Raw genomic sequence first — 16,941 nt, forward strand, 5'->3', positions numbered from 1 at the left:
TGGAAAAATTTGAAAGGAACAAAATACCACAGTAATTGATTAGTGGTATTAGATTAGGACGACCATTGTACTAGAGAACTAGATGTATCTTTGAATCCAAAATCTTGTTAACTATTTAGATGCTATCATGTGGAAAAGAAAGTGAAATCCAATTTGCTCTAGTAGTTCTAAAGCTTAAGCATCAGCTAGAAACGAGAAAACTGAGTTCTAATCCCGTCTCAATATAAAAGCTGTCTGGGTGACTTTGACCCAGTTATTCTCTCTCAGCCCATGACAATCAATTGATCAATTCCTATCACAAACAAAAGGATCAATACTTAGTTGATCTGAAAAAAAGTTGATTCTGCAGTTGTGGGAAAACGCTAGGGAAAATGTGGAAAAGAATGTACAGCAAAATGTGGGAAAGAGGGGGGGAAATGACAGATATAGAGACCAAATTATTAACACATAACCAATACCTTATATGTACAATATTTTTTAAAAAAACTTTCAAAAATGACATAGCACCTAAATCCTAATAATTGAATTGAAAGTTTTAAGCATTTAACAAAAAACAAGTAGCAATAGTACTTAGACTTATAGACTGCTTCATAGTGCTTTACAACCCTCTCTAAATGGTTTACAGAGTAAGCACAATTGCACTGCAACAATCTGGGTCCTCAGTTTACTGACTTCAGAAGAATTGAAGGTTGAGTCAACCTTGAGCCGCTCAGGATTAAACTGGAATGAGCAGTGAGTTAGCCTGCAGTACTGCATTCTAACCACTGTGTCATCATGGCATTTGTAATAGCCCAATACAAACATTGCTTATATACAGCTAATTAAATTGGGACCAAGGATATGGGGCAATCTACATCTTTGATGATCATGTTTTGCTATTTATAACTTAAATGTTTGGCATGAAAATCATCAAAGATTCCAGTGCTCATACCATTTTTTTGGACATATTGATGTTAAAAGGTTCTACAATCTAGCAAGAAGGTTGGTGCATGGAAACAGAAGTTATGTGTGTCCATGTTGCCAAACTCAGTTTAGTTTATGATATGAGTTGGCATCTAGTCAAAATGCAAACAGCCACAAGATATGAGCAGTTTATAGTACTGAGATATATGGCATATTCCCAATATTTGGAATTTTGCTAGAATAAAAGGTGAGGAATGAGACTTGTTAGGATCTGCAACTTATTTTCATATGTAGCATTCCTAAAACTTGACAAGTGATAATGATTCTGCTTCACTTCAGCAATTGTTTCCTTTATCTATCACTACAAAAATCTTAATATAATACTAGTTCAGAATCAGACACCAGTTTAAGTTGATTCACATACATTTTTGCTTGAATATAGCTTTACTGATGATTACACCAACTGTAAAAGATACATCTGAATTCAGTCTATTGATATTACAGATCACTTTTCCTTAATTTTTTTAAATGGTGAAAAGAGACGCATTCTTTATCTTCAGAAAGATCTATCATTGCTTGTAGCGGGTAATAAACAATAATTTTTCTACAAAACAAAAGGCCCACACATTTGGTTAATAAAAAACATTACATATTTAAATAAGTTTTGAAACATGTTAGCATTTATTAGATTGAGACACAACTCAAGACAAAACTGCAAACTATTTAAGAAACTCAATCCTCTAACATAATTAGAAGAGCTATGAAAAATATATAAACAATGAATTAAAGTATAATAGCAATATTTATGAGTAAAATAATGTTGTGCCAGGACATCCAGAAGAATACTATTCCATACCGGCAACTCTCAGCTTTAATCTCCCCTCCACAAAGTGCTTTTTATACCCAATGCAGTTAATGTTATTTCAGACATTCTCTTCTCAATTCTCATCAATAAAAATATGCTAATATACTGATGCAGGCTCTCACAGCCAGTGTCAATCTAATAGTGATGACCTTCCAGAGTAATAGGTTATGGTCTAATTAGGAGATCTGACAAATTTGCTACAAAGCAGATCGCTGTTACCTCAGAAAATGCCAGCCACAACTGCTGATGAAATGTCAGGATACCAGATACTGTAATTAGATGATACCTATTAGCCCAGAAGCTCATCATTACTGGAAAGATATAGAGGTAATCTGCAATTTATGACCATTTTAGTGACCATTTTAAGTTACAATGGTGCTAAATAAATGGCTATGACCAGTCCTCAGAGTTCTGGCCACCCCAGCACCCTTACTGTCATGTGATCGTGAGCTGGACATTTGGTTCACATTTATAACTGGTTCTAGCACCTGCCAATCATGTGATCACCATTTGCTACATTCCCTTGCTAGCATCCCCAAAAAATCAATGGGGAAGGTCACAAGTCACTGTGATAAGCCTCTCTCCCCCACGCACTCTCCTCCAGCCCCATGCCCTCAATGCTATGCTGGCCACTTGCGCAACATCCCACACCTGTACCCTTGTGACCCCCCCCCCCCCCAAGCATCCTCCTGACTCCTGCACTCTCTCTCTTAGAACTGCATCTCTTAGCAAAAGGAATTTCAGGCTCTATTGCTGTCATAAATCAAGATTACCTGTATTAGTAAAGTTCAGACAGGCATTTATAATCACATGTAGTTTTTGTATTTATAACCACTGTGTGAATGACTGCAGAATTATGGAATTATAAGCAATAACTTAATCTAAACAGTTCATATAACAAAAATATATGAAAAGATGTTCTTTAGCTTACAGAAATCCATGTATAAATATGACAGGAAAAAATTACAGCTGCATTATTTTGCAAATTGGAAACATAGCATCACTTTCCCCAGTGTTAAAGAAGCATGGTTTTTAAAAACCTTGAGCAACTGCTACTGAAACTCTTCCTTGTCAGTCTCCCCATCCATACACATGTACAGGTACTATATACAGTTCTACTTTCACTATAAAACCCATCCCCAATATTTCAGTGGGAAAAAGTTTGGAAGGACCAAGTGTCTCTCGTTTCATTTTGGTATATACTTTTGTTCAACATCACTTTACATTTATAATAGGTAGGAAAATCATGAACACCTATTCGTTATTTATGTATTAATTCTAAAGCCTTCAGACATCCATGGTCTCATTTCATTCATTTCCACTTTATTTTTATATCTAAAGGATAATAGTTTTTAATAACATGAAATATACAAAATGCACTTTGCTTAGATTATGTATGTATCATTCTGGGTTATGGAGAATATTTGCATAATATATACAGATTTCTTCCCATTTATTCATAAAATAATATAATAAGTAGCAGCAATTACCATTTGTGATAGAAATGTGGTTCTTCCCTAAACTACTAGAGATAATTAATCTGGTAAGAAATTACCTGTATCATAATTCTGTCATCACTGTGACTAAGAACGGATATCTATGCTGCAACTTCACTATATAATAAAACTGTACTACTAATTTAAATGTCAGTAAAATTATTTCTACAACCTCGCTTTTAAATTCATATACTTACTGATTTTTCCAGTACAATAGGATGATCAGGAAGAAATTCTGGCTTCTTTTGGGCAAGTGAAACCTCTGAAAGTTTCAGAAGGAAATCTCTGCTATATGTTATTCTTTCTGCCAACACAAAAAAATTATTAATGAAAAGTAATAGAAACACTGATATACAAATCAGGTATCTTCTAATGAAAATTAGTGACTAGATTTTTTTTGCAAATAATTTTACAGAGGAATTTAGCAAATCTGTATCCTTATTACTAAAAATAACAAAGTATGGTTCTGGATGTTTATATACAGTAACTATCATTTGAATTATTATTATCATTCTATACTAATGTTATAGTAATTTATACAGAATTTTAAAGTTCAGTGTCTAGTGTTATAAAGAGATTGGATTGACATGCAATCATTATGTGGCTTATCCCTTGAGCTTCTGAAATATAAATACCATCTTTGCTGTAAGCATGGTATGCTAAATGAATTCTTGAATAAAAATTCATTTAAGCTGACAGATATATCTCAAATATTGAATTGAAATTAAAAATTAATAGTAAAGTCTAAGCTCAAAACCCGAAATAAATTTTGTGTATTTCTTCATGATAATTTTTTAAATTTTAATACTTACCTTTTGAGACTTCATTTTTATGCTGCACTGAGAGACTAGGAATCAAATTGTCATTTAAAACCAGCATTCCATTAGATTTACATATCTAAAATAAAGTGTAATACATATTATATTCTAATATGCATATATATCTAATATACATATTTTGTATATTATTTTACGTGGTTCTAGGAACTTTTGATAATTAATGCAGGAGATATTGTATACATATATTATACAGATTCATACAATGTATACCACTTTTAATTTTAATAGTGAAGAACATCCCCATAACATTCTAATTGCAAGCCATAAGGTTAGAAGTCAAAATACAGTGTGCAAGGAAGAACTAGATTCAATGAAATTCTATCACATTTTCACAAGCATACATATAAGACTGTCAGATCAGCCACCACAAAATTGTTAGTGTTTTTTCTATGCTGCTTTTATGTACCATTTACATTTTGAAAGGACAAGATACAGGTAGACCCTGACTTACGCAATTGAGCCAAAATTTCCACTGCTAAGCAAGACAGTTATTAAGTGATTATACTTGGGATAAAACACATTCATTTTGAGATAGTCTGAAACTTTTTGATGTATACAAAATTGAACAATTTCTCATTCATTCTTGCTGCTACAATCTCATTTTCGCAAAATGATCATTTTGAGATTTGTAGTAGAGTGCCCTGGAAGTTGAAATGCTCTATATAACTTAGTCCTTCTTTTGATTCCCGATATCAGTTTGTATCCTTTCATTAAGTCTGATCTATTAGAAGGTCAAGGCTGGCAAATGATGGCATATATCATATTAGAAGTCCTCTAAGTACAATACACCGTATTTTTGGAGTATAAGACACACTGGAGTATAAGACGCACCAAGGTTTTGAAGAGGCATTTTTTTTAAAAAAAGTAGGTAAGTAGATAGAGGGATAGAGAGGGAGAGAAAAAATTATGTAGGTAGGTAGGGAGAGAGAGAGAGAGAGAGAGAAAAATAGAGAGAGAGAGTGTGTAGGTAGGTAGAGGGATAGAGAGAAATAGAGATAGAGAGATAGAAATACAGTAGATAGGTAGGTAGGGAGAGAGTGAGTAGGTAGGTAGAGGGATAGAGAGAGAAATAGAGAGAGAGAGAAATACAGTAGATAGGTAGGGAGAGAGAGAATGAATAGGTAGGTAGGTAGGTAGATAAAGTGATAGAGAGAAATAGAGATAGAGAAATACAGTAGGTAGGTAGGTAGGGAGAGAGTGAGAGTAGGTAGGTAGGTAGGTAGAGGGATAGAGAGAGAGAAATAGAGATAGAAATACAGTAGATAGGTAGGTGTTTCTGCTGGCACAGCACTTTATCAATGTAATTCTCATCAATCAGTTAAAGAGCTTTCCAAAAGGAAAAAAAAGTTTTTGCACTCTGCAAACCTTCCAAAAACAGTCTGTTTTTCACGAAAACGGGCCCATTTTTTTTTAAAGGCATGAATAGCCTTGGGAGGGGGGGCTTGCAGAGTGCTCCTGGTGGGGTGGGACGGGACAAAAACAAGAAAAAAATGGCCCATTTTCTGTGAAAACGGCCGTTTTTGGTCAAAAAAATTGCATGCATAAGCCTTATGGAGGCTTATAGAATGCTGCTGGGGGCTGGGTGGGGGCAAAAACAGCCATTTTTCACTCATTTTTGCCCTTCCCAGCCCCAAGGAGCTCTCTGAAAGCCTCCATAAAGCTATGCACGGCCATTTTGGTAAAGGGGCGAGGCTTCAGGAGGCAAAAAATGCTGTATTTGGTGTATAAGACACACCCAGATTTTCAGCCTCTTTTTTGAGGGAAAAAGGTGTCTTATACTCCGAAAAATATGGTAGCTGTTTCCATGTCTCAAAAAACATAATGTTTTAAAAGTTTTTAATGCATTATAACTGTCAGCTGATAAGGTAATCATAATCTGTGCAACATAGTTTAGTTTATTGATTAGTCTTCTGATCATATTTTTTAAAAAGTACCTGATCTAATTTCAGGTAAATAAGTTAAAAATATAATAATAAAATAAACATGTGGTAAATACAGAGAATCAACATTCAGATAAGTATAAGACCTTTGCAGAACACCCCAATCTGCTTGAAATAATGGGTTCTTAACTTGACTGTCTTAACTATAGACTTGGCAGTTCTGCTCACAATATATTCCTTAGAGCTGAGGAAAGAATAGGACAATCTAATTCAGATTCCAGTGGACTGTTCTTTCAAGTAGGAATGTTAAATATCTAAGACTTAGGGTTCTATACTGTAGGTGAAGGGGGGGAGGGAAGCATGAGCAATATCTTCAATGGCTGGTACACATTTACATATCCTCTCATATGGCATGTAATCTGTCCAACATATAGCCTATACCTGCCTAACCAACTGTATTCTTTCATTTTCCCCTACCTCATCCCAATTTAAAGTCTATGTCATTTAGGTCTAGCTCACAAAAACTTATTCCTTTTAATAAAGTTTGTTAGTTCAAAAAGGTTATACCATTTTTTAATTTGGGGTAGGTACAGTAAATTACAGAGTATTCGCTGGCAGGGACCAGAGGACAAGCTTTTCCTGCAGGGTAGAATGTTCCACAGAACATAGCCAGGTTTTTAGGGCCTTATGAAAGATTAACGGGGTTGGGGCCAGTCTTGGGTCCTAAAAACCTGGCTTTGTTCCCATGCCTGGGGTGCTGAATGTGATTAAAAACCCCATTTTCTGCCTGTACTGCTAACTGGCCAAGAATTTTGCTCCTACGTATATATAGTTCAGATGTTTTTACTGTTTTTAATTGTACTTTTTCCCCAATTGTAAGCAACCCAATCATGGGCTAAGAAGGATGGCTATAGAAATTCAATGATTGATTGACTGACTGACTGAATCAAAGTTCTCATCCTAGTAGTTTAAAATACAAAATAATCACAATTATTATTTTACAGACTGTTATTTCAAAACAAGTTCAAGTAATGGGTTATGACGCTGGCATGTGAAACTAGCCAAATATTATTACACATCACAGCATCTAAGGTATCTATAGCGTGGGGTTCCAGTAAAAGAGGGATTTTTGTTGTTGCTCTTTTATTGAAATAATACTTACTGAACTAATTTCGTTATGTAAAAAGACAGAAGCACTGCATGGAAAGTCAGCCTGAAAACTACCAGAGTCTGTTGATACTGTGGTTAAGGATGCTGTAAAAAAAAGGAATAGCTTCAGTCCTTCATTAATACACTGAGTGCCCTTCTAAATCTCTGTATTAATGTGTTCTCTGCACAAATACTTAAGGTGATCAAGACACTTACCACGAGAAGAGAGGCACAGAGATCTTGCTGGCTGAAGGTGCTTACCAATCAATCTCTTAGTTTCCATTTGTTAAAACACTTGGAGATGCCATGCTGAAAAATAAACAGCCCCAAAATATATACAGATGGGAAACCGGGCAATTAAAAGTGTAGTATTTCAGGACTTCCCAACGCCATGTCTAGTACTTAAGTCCTTGCCTAAACCCTCCCCCATCTTCCTACCCTCCACCCATCCTGTCCACATTAAAAAAAAAAGTTAGTGGCTGGGCTAGGACGCGACTGCACGAAAAAGGAAATCTGAATTGGACGTGGATGTCTGTAAAACTCCTCAAGGCGCCTCCACTCAAAAACGCCCACTGAGTTTGGTAGGGGTTAAAAAAAGCGAACTCTTTTTGGAACGGTAAGAAACGGCGGACACTCTCAGGGGCCTTCATAAAAGAGCGCTAAATTGATAAGGAAGAACTACCGTACTTCATAAGCACTTAAACAATAAAAAAATATTTTCCTATTTTCGGGCAGCTCGGGCGGCAAAAACGGCCGCGGCCGCCCTTTAGGGCCATGCGCTTGATGCGCATGCGCGGTTCCCTTTCTGGCGCGGCCTCGCCGTTTCTCTGGAGCCATGGCGTTCGACCTTTTTGTTGGTCGACGACTCGACGGCCCCTTCTTCCTCCTCTCTCTTTTTTTAAAGCGAGGCCTGCTTACCAGCACTCTGCGCTCTCACCCCAGGAGCAAGAGCGGCGCCGGCCGTTCCCGTGAGCGCAAGGAGCGGTCTTCGAGAGGGAACCGGACGGGACAGCCCGGCTAAGTGACGGCCCGAATGTTTGTGGCGGAGAAGCAGCTAACCGCCGCCTCGGCAGAGTCGCCAGTATTCTAAAGGCGCGCGCAGGGAACCTGGCGGCAGCCGTTACTGTCCATCATCGTCGTTGTCGTCATCATTATCACCATCGACCACAGACCCTTTTTTTTTAAAAAACCAAAGTTGGCTTTGGAGGCCTGCTTACCAGCACTCATCGCTCTCACCCCTGACTCTTTGCCTTTGGCTTCTCGGCGTTCGTTTGCGGGCACACACCTGTGGAGAACGGGAAGGCTCCTCCCGTTTCTTGCCTTCGCTCTTTTATATCCATTTATTTCGAAGAATCTTAGGTTTCTTACTGCTGTTCGAAAGCGCATAAAGGGGAATATAAAAATATTTAAAGGGTAACCGTTGAATAATTTGGCATACGTTTAGTAAAGCCTAAAAGTGTAAGAGACCTCTGGTTAGCCTGCATATTCTTCAAGCAAGTTAGATATAGGTTAACAGAGTTAGAAGGGACCTTGTATCTAGTCCAACTCCCTACCCAAGCAGCACACCCTACAGCATTTGACTTTTTTTCCCCATTGAGTTATAAGATAAGATACAAAATACAAAAATAAATAGGAAAACAGTTGGGAGGAAGGGGCAGGACGAAAAGTGAGGAAAGATTAGGAAAAGGAAAAAGAAGCATTGACTTCTGACTCTTGCAGTAAAATAAGGTATTAATGTCAAATCACAACTTTTTGTTTTTGCATAATAATATAAACTAGCCATTTCTATCTGTCAGTCTAATAGGTAAAACCCAAAATCAAAGCTTCATTCTTTGCCACTTCAAACACAAAGTGCAGAAGCTGTCTCCATGTGGAAGCAAAAGCATTTATAGTCTTCTTTAATCAAAACGGTCAATTTTGCCATTTCAGCCAACTCCCATCTGTTTCTGCAACCATTTGTCCGTGGTAGAAATCGAAGTGTCCTTCCATTTTTGTGCATACAATAGTCTTGTTATAAAATCTAAATGCGTAGAGACGTCTGGTTATCTTGCATGTTCTTCAAGAAGGTGATTCTGTTGCCTCAAACTTTAGGTTTCATTATTAACTTTTAAAAAGATAATACTAACACTTTCAACATGGCAATGGAGGCCGCTTTTTTAACTTCGGGAAAAATGTTTTTTTTTTCCTTTTCAGTCAAGACTTTTCTTTTGGTAAATGAAGACTTGTATTTTTAGCACTAAACAACAACATATTCTTTTAAAAATCCTTGAATGCAGTGGCAAGTTCTAAGAAAGATACAAGTCCAGCTGGAAAAGAATAATGTAACTTATAAACTTGCCACTTGTGGGTTTTACAGGTATTTATTGTTAGATCATTTGCTTTCTGATATATTATATATACTTAATGTATGTATCATTTTCCGTGTTGGATGAACTACTTTTCTAATATTTGTTCCCGGGCTAGCTTCAATACCAGATGCTGTAATTAATAATAATTCAATAATGTAAAAATAATCAAAACTTTTCTAACACAAGAGAAACATATAACATAGACTCATTGAATACAAAAAGCAAGTTATTAGAATAATTGAATGTTTATGTTGTGTGTGTGTGTGTGTGTTATACTATACATATACTATAGGAAATGAGTGGTATTCAAGTAAGGGCATAAACATTCAATTACTCTAATATTTCTGTATTTAGAAAGCACAAAATGATTTAATATGAAAATGAACACATTAAAAAATATTACATCAATTTGTTCAGTTGCACAAATAAACTTAAAATTTGTAATGTCATGAGTCCTAAAATGATGACTTTTGGACTACCCCATAAATAAAATTAATGTAGTCTTCTCCTCCACAGTAATGTTACCTGGAATTTTAAGTTTCATTCTTAGCTTTTTAATAAAGATAATAGTAGCTTTAGCATGGCATCCATGTTTCCTTTTAAAGTTCAAGATACCCATTTTTGTTTTAGCCAAAGCCATTTTTTTTAGCTGCAGGAACTAACCTTTAGAAACTAAACAATAGGGAGTGCATTCTAGAGGTCCTTGAATACATTTTCAAGTATTATGAAAGAAACTCTTGGAAAAAGCTCTACTCATGTAGAGTAACCCATAAATTTGCTGTTTGTGGAATGATGTCTTTAACCAATGTTTTCTACTGTTGAATTCTTACCTCTAATGTATTTTATTGTTCAATTACTGTAGTTGTTTTCTGACTCATTGCGTATACCAAATGTTATCATTTATTTCTGTACTGTATATAAATATTGACCCTTAAACACTTTTTGCTTGTGATTCGGGAGCGAAAGTACCGTATATGTGATTTAAAAGCTGCTTTGCAAAGTTAATGACTCCCAAATTCTTGGATCAAGTTCCACTTCCATTGGTGGGTCTGCGTTTTAAAGGAAACTGTAGCCAGGATGTACCATAAATTTATCCTCTGATAAAGTATCTCATCCTTTATCTTAACCCCCCACGTGTATGAGGACATTTTAAAGCTTTTCCTGAAAATGTCCAACTACTACTTTTGTAGGTGGTCAAGGCAAACTATACATTTATAGGGATTGTCTAGAAATGTTCTCTTTTGCTGTTGACGCCTGCGCAGATATTCCAAAATCAGACGGGGATGACGCTGTTCTCAATAAACAATTAAGACCTTGCTTGCGAAACAAGGTGTTGCTGGCTTCCTCAGTGGGAGAAATTTACCTGCAGTCACTTAAGTGTGGTTTGGGGAAGATAGAAAAATAATCCTGCATCGTGCCAATCTTGTCTGGTTTCTTGGTCTTCAAAATGCATTCCCGAAAGCACAAGGGATTTGCGTTTTGCGTGGCGGAGATCAAAACCCAGCAATTGAACCACACGATCAGCCTCTCATTTTCTGATTTCCCCGGATGCTCACGCGCGCAAGTATGCATGCATAAACACAGACACACCCAACACATTTATGCATCAATACATCTCCACATAAGTATCTTTGACTACATATGTGGATCTGGGAAGCTTCTATTAGTCAATCGGCGCTTGGGAGACTCCCAGCTGCCTTCTTTCACCGATTCTTTTCCCTTTCTGGGCAGCTTCCGTTGCAGTCAGCTGGGCAAGATGTTAGCAGAAGGGGAAACCGGGGGTCCTTTTCCTATCCCTTAGGACCAGATTGTGTGGGATATAAAGAAACTCACAAACGGAATTGAGGATTATGTTACGGGAGGTCACTTTGGTAGCTGCGGGGCGTGGGAAGAGAGATTTCCCAGACCGAGAGGGCGTAGAGGGCTTTCCCCGATTGCTCTTTGCCAGTGGGAGAAAAGGCCCTCGCCGGGGAAGGAATTTACACGCGATCCGAGTTTCTGATAAGGGAGGGGGGAGAGGGGCACGTTTACTCGCTAGCTCAAAAAAGGGGGAATCCAACAAAAGGTGGACCTCCTGGTTTGGAGAATTCCTGAGCTAAAGAGAGCAATGGCTGCCTCTGTTCCAAAGAGCAGGGTTAGCCTAACGAAAAAGTATCACTAGACTAGCCGATCTTGAGAATTTCCTTGCCTCCAAATAGAGGAGACCAGAGGAAGACACATTACAGAAATCTAAGCAGAAATCTTCCAAATATCTATTTTACAAAAACAATTTCTGTAAATTAAAGCATTTTAAAAAATAAAATACACAAGTACACACACACACACACACTTAAATGTTCCTTGTTGATTTGAGTACTTGATGGCAAGCGCCTTGAGCAATATGAATTTCAGTCACCAACTGATGAGAGAAGAAACATTCATTTTCAATAATCATCTTTATTAGTATATTTTAAAAGGTACATGATAAACCTGAGCTACTGCTTTTGTACATTTAACATTATACAAAGACAATTTCCATGTACATTTAGGTTTTTTTGTGCTCCAAATCCTCAGCCAAGCATCACTTTATCCTTTATCAGGGTTATTATATATATATAATCCTAGAAAATCCATTTTAGTCTACTTTCTTTATTTCCATTGTCTAAGGACTACTATAATCTAAAGCTCAGGGTATTCCCTCCATTTTTTTTTAAAAAAAAAACCATATTCTGTAAAACTTCAAAGTTGGTCAGTGCAGTAACTGGTCCCAATATTCTATTTGTGAACAAGTCATGAAAAAAATAATAATCTATCATTTAGCATGATTAGTTTTTAATACTGTACCAACCAGCTACACATTGATGGAATGATCAGGATAACTTGTTTGCTCTATTTAATTTTCTATTAGCTGAGTTAAGCTATAAATATGTCCCTTTATAATGACTGGAGAGTTATTCTCCCATTATGGAAAATAAATGACCAATCTAAACAAACTAAGAGATAGCCCAACATCACTCTAAAATCATCTAAATGTATAAAACAAGTCATATCAAATGCTTCCCTTATTTAGACCCTGTAAAGGAACTCATACAAATAACCAGAGGAAAGTTCCAGAAATCCAATCATGGCTTTGGATGTTTAAAAAAAATACAAGAATAAAAAAAGAATATTCAAGTTAAATTGAAATTCAACTTGAAGAGGGTAAATGATTTTGTTTTTCTTTAGCTAGCCTACTAAAATACCATATTTCTCAAACTGGAAATCTGAAAGGATAGTATATCCCTAAGAAAAACTCCACTTCTTTGAAAATGATGCACACTTTTTAAGGTCACGCTGATCTTAGGTGAAAGTTAAAACTAAGCATTTCAAGCAAAATGTTTATTGCTTAACATTCTAAAGCAAGTTGCTTTGACAGTTTTAAAAGTGTACATACAAATGTGAAGCACTTGTAGAAACACCTATAAATATTTCTTGCTTTTACATATTCATCCCCAAATGGCACAAGCACATTTAATACTGAAAAAAAAAATACTATAAATTGAAATTGAATTCAGCAGTTCTTTTAAGACAGATGTACAATTGTGTAAACAAAGCTTTAGTATTCAGAGTTTGGGAATCTAGCAGCAAAACAAACTATTTGCATATAATGTAGTGCAATGAACATTTGTTCTTAAAAGGATCCCCAGCCTTAAAACTTTAGTAACAAAACAGAAACATTTAATAGGAAAACTGTTTAAATTACTTGGCTCCTATAACCATCAGATTCTCTAGAAAGCTCCATTTTCCAATAAGATACTATTATAAGTCTATGCAAAACTGTGTTCTGGATAACTGACTTTTACAGCTCCCCAATAGCAGGCTCGAACCAAGCAGACTAAGCCAAAGAGGTAAGCGACAGCCCACGAAACGTAAGTGGCATGAAATGTTCTAGCAAAATCCTGGGTACCAACCTTTAAAAAGAAACATATGGGGAAAAATATAGTTAATGTACAGTACTAAGTCTTGGAATAGTTTTTAAAATTCCCTGACTTCTAACAGATAACTTATTTCTGATAACAATTATATAGATAGTCTTTGACTTATATCCATTTCTTTACTGACCCTTCAAAGTTACAGTGGTCCTCATACTTACAATCGTTGCAGCGTCCCCATGACCATGTGATCAAAATTCTACTCGGCAACCAGCATGTATGTATGATGGTTGCAATATCCCTGGGTCATGTGATTACCATTTGTACCTTCCCAGCCAATGTTTGACAAGCAGGGTCAATGGGGGAAGCCAGATCACTTAACCATGTGATTCACTTAATGACCCTCATGATTCACTTAACAGCCATGGCAAAAAGATCATAAAATTGGGCATAATTCACTTAACAACTGCTTCGCTTAGCAACAGAAATACTGTTCCCACTTGTGGTCATAAGCCAGGGATTACCTATCTGCTGCTTTGCTTGAACTGATTTAAAACACGGAATAATTTAATGTTTTAAAAAATCTGTATAAAACATGTAGTTCTATTACAAATACTGTGCCGAATACTGAAGAATTTCAGAAAGGCCACCTCTATAGCATCAGCCGGTCTTACTAAGGTGTTTTTAATTGCTGGATATAAACATATGATAAGAATGTAAGAAATTTTCTGTTAAATGCGTCAAGGAAATGCTTTTTTTTTAAAATTTAGAGTTTTCTAACAGGAAATTGTCACTCTTATCACACTTTTCTCCCTTTCTTCATTTTTTTCCAGAGAAACTTTGCTGATCTTCTTGTATCTTTCAAGATACTATATGAAGACATTGAGTATTAATTTAGAATATGACTTTACCATTAGTATGCTTCACCATTTATAATAACATACATTTTTTTCTTAATAGCTTTTTTAATCTTATGCTAATACATACTACATAGTATAACAGTATGGTTTAGTCACCTACAATTGTATATCATGGATGCTAATTCAGGGGGATTTATTCCCAAGTAAGTGTGTACAGTATTGTAAACAAAGAGTTATGTACATACATACTTGAGAATAGCTAATATTTCTCATCAGAACCAAAAGCTAGAGAATCAGGAACCATATTCTTCTTTACAACACTTTTTTCTAGCAGAAATTAGTAAGAACAAATAGTACATGCAAAATACAGAATAAATTTTCTAAACTAACAAAAGTGTTTTGTAAAAATGTCTTTCCTCATAAATTGCAATGTAATATCTATATTAAAACTTCTTCCCTGCGAAAAATAAAAGCAAAGTCCTTCTGGACAATATGGAAGGTATTGCATGTAATATCTGATGGGTGATTGTTTGGTGAAAATTTGTCTTGTGGTGTGGGCAACATAAACCAGCCTAGTATGAAGGCTGCATGCTTCCATATTTGGCAGCTGAAAACACCATCAGGCCCATTAAAGATCTAATTGGAGCACAGCCAAGAAGACACAGGGCAATTTCTATTTCATGTACAAGTAATCTTCAAATTTATGATCCTTATGAAATCACTGACCAACTTGATTTTACAACTTTTTTGTGGCTGCCGTTTAAGAAATCATCACAGTCATTAAGAAAAATGCCATAAGCTTGAATAAAACCAGTGGTTCACTCAGAGATGGTTTTGCCAAAAAGTGACTGGTTATAGGTTGAGGACTACTTGTCATCTGGGCCATAAATTCTAATTTATAATCTGCAAGGGCAGAACTGATTTGCAAACTTTTGATAAGACACTAGTTGAAGACATACCATGTGTCTGAGTCAATATTAAAAACCAACACTAATGTTACTTACAGTTAATCCAACGCCAATGAAGATAAATATCATTCCAATTGTAATATATGCACAGCACCGTCTTCGTGGGAGCGCACATCCAACAGAAGAACTGAAAACACAGTATTCCATAGCCAGAATTAAACAATGATTGATACAATGATTTTGAAGGTTCACTGAAGAACGTACAAGATAAATCTATAATTTAAACTCTTTGGGGTTCAAAGTCACATCATGTGTGAAAACTATTTCATTTCATAATTCTAATTGTTTGTTTAGTTGCAGACATTCCAACATATTTGCAGGAACAGTAAGCTATCATGTGATTATCCAAAAGCTCTAAGGCTGATTCCAACAAAAAAGACCCATGTGCCCAACTTGTGATTAGAATTCTTCCCTTAAATCTTGGTGGAATGTCTTTAAACTGACTGACTTAGGCAGTTTTACTTCAATAACAAATGTTCTACTTTAAAACAGAAGAGAAAGCATGACTTGATCACTGTTAATTGAGGCCTTTAATCTGTTCCCTAAGGGTTCCCACTGTTGAAAAAGAAAGAATAAATGCTATGTCTATCACAGGGTAGTTTTAACTTCTTTAGAACTACTATATTTCACACTTTCAGTTTTTATAGGCAATTTGGCTTTGTTACCATTAAAATCCGGATAATGGATATGATTCAAGCAATTTTATTGGGTGGTAAAACCTGGTTTTTCTCAACTTTATATTCTGATTCTAAATATAACAAAGACAGTGAGATTTTCATTCTAAAATGTATATGGCAGCAAGTATTTATTAACTTAGATTTGAAATATCTAATTCAAAGCTCATATGAAGGGTAGCCTCAACCAGATATATTGGCTAGAGTGCAATTCTACATAGTAATTCATGGGCTTTTAACTTTTAAAAAAAGTGAAAATCAAGCCTACTAAAAATTGTACATGCATCACTCACTTAATTTTACCATAAAATGGGTGTCTGAATAGACAATTAGGTAGATAAGCTAACAGGAGAAAAACTAAATTGTTTTTACCATTTTATTCTCAAATAATTATTGCATACAAAGCATTTACAATCAAGAAAGTTTACAAGATTTTGACTTGAAAATGTTAGAAATGAAAACATCTGTTGACAATGTAAACATTGTAAATGTTATTCTTTTTTTTAAAAAGAATATTGAGAACTAATATTTGGAATAAAATTGCAATCACTAGGATTTATAGATGTATTTGTAGGAACTTACATTTTTTTGCAATGTGGGCACTTTGCCAATGTGTTGAATCTCAGTTCCATCCACTGCAATTAAAAAAAAAGCCTAGGTTGAAAAAAATGCCAGCATGAAAAATATTTATTTTGCTTCACTTTAAATGTCATGGGTATCAAAGCAAAATAGTTTGCTTCTCATGACTTTTATTCCTTATTTTCTTTCGTCACTGCAATGCTCTATTGCAGGCAATAGCCCCATACTTTGTGGTTTGGGATTTCTATGTAAAATAATTTCCTGTGGCTTGCTAATTACAGACCTCTGTATATTATTCAAGAATTGTAGTACTTTTCAGTACTAATAATTGTAATATCATAAGTGTTCCATGATTATGATTTAACCTACATATAATCATAATGATAGATGATACCAATAGATGATAGATAGGTAGGTAGGTAGGTAGGTAGGTACGTAGGTAGGTAGGTAATAAGATAGAGAGATTATTGATGTCCATAGAAAATAGTCT

The 16,941-nt window shown here is 35.6% G+C and overlaps 2 protein-coding genes across 3 annotated transcripts in view; both read right to left on the reverse strand.

Moving 5' to 3' along the window:
* Positions 1–733: 733 nt before the first annotated feature.
* On the reverse strand, positions 734–7,884 carry C8H8orf88 (chromosome 8 C8orf88 homolog). The gene is made up of 5 exons (XM_032223283.1): positions 7,349–7,884; positions 7,146–7,237; positions 4,077–4,161; positions 3,462–3,568; positions 734–1,507 (listed from the first exon to the last, which is right to left on the reverse strand). The coding sequence occupies exons 1-5, from the start codon at positions 7,413–7,415 to the stop codon at positions 1,460–1,462; spliced, it is 399 nt and encodes a 132-aa protein (XP_032079174.1). The 5' UTR covers positions 7,416–7,884; the 3' UTR covers positions 734–1,459.
* A 4,012-nt stretch (positions 7,885–11,896) lies between these two features.
* Positions 11,897–16,941, reverse strand: part of PIP4P2 (phosphatidylinositol-4,5-bisphosphate 4-phosphatase 2) — a 30,014-nt gene continuing 24,969 nt past the window's right edge. For both annotated transcript variants that reach the window (XM_032223171.1, XM_032223170.1), the window contains exons 5-7: positions 16,455–16,507; positions 15,235–15,325; positions 11,897–13,409 (exon numbers count right to left, since the gene is read on the reverse strand). In XM_032223171.1, the coding sequence (XP_032079062.1) occupies positions 13,266–13,409; positions 15,235–15,325; positions 16,455–16,507 (288 nt within the window). In that variant the 3' untranslated portion in view covers positions 11,897–13,265. The remainder of the gene's footprint in view (positions 13,410–15,234; positions 15,326–16,454; positions 16,508–16,941) is intronic.

The sequence above is a fragment of the Thamnophis elegans genome, chromosome 8, assembly GCF_009769535.1.
Source record: "Thamnophis elegans isolate rThaEle1 chromosome 8, rThaEle1.pri, whole genome shotgun sequence".
NCBI lineage: Eukaryota > Metazoa > Chordata > Lepidosauria > Squamata > Colubridae > Thamnophis > Thamnophis elegans.

Coding starts and splice junctions, on each gene's coding strand:
- C8H8orf88 (XM_032223283.1), bottom strand. CDS start 7,415: ATGGAAACTAAGAGATTGATTGGTAAGCACCTTCAGCCAGCAAGATCT. Junction 7,238..7,348: donor TCTGTGCCTCTCTTCTCGTG/GTAAGTGTCTTG, acceptor TTTTTTTTACAG/CATCCTTAACCACAGTATCA. Junction 3,569..4,076: donor TAAAAATGAAGTCTCAAAAG/GTAAGTATTAAA, acceptor TTGTGTTGGCAG/AAAGAATAACATATAGCAGA.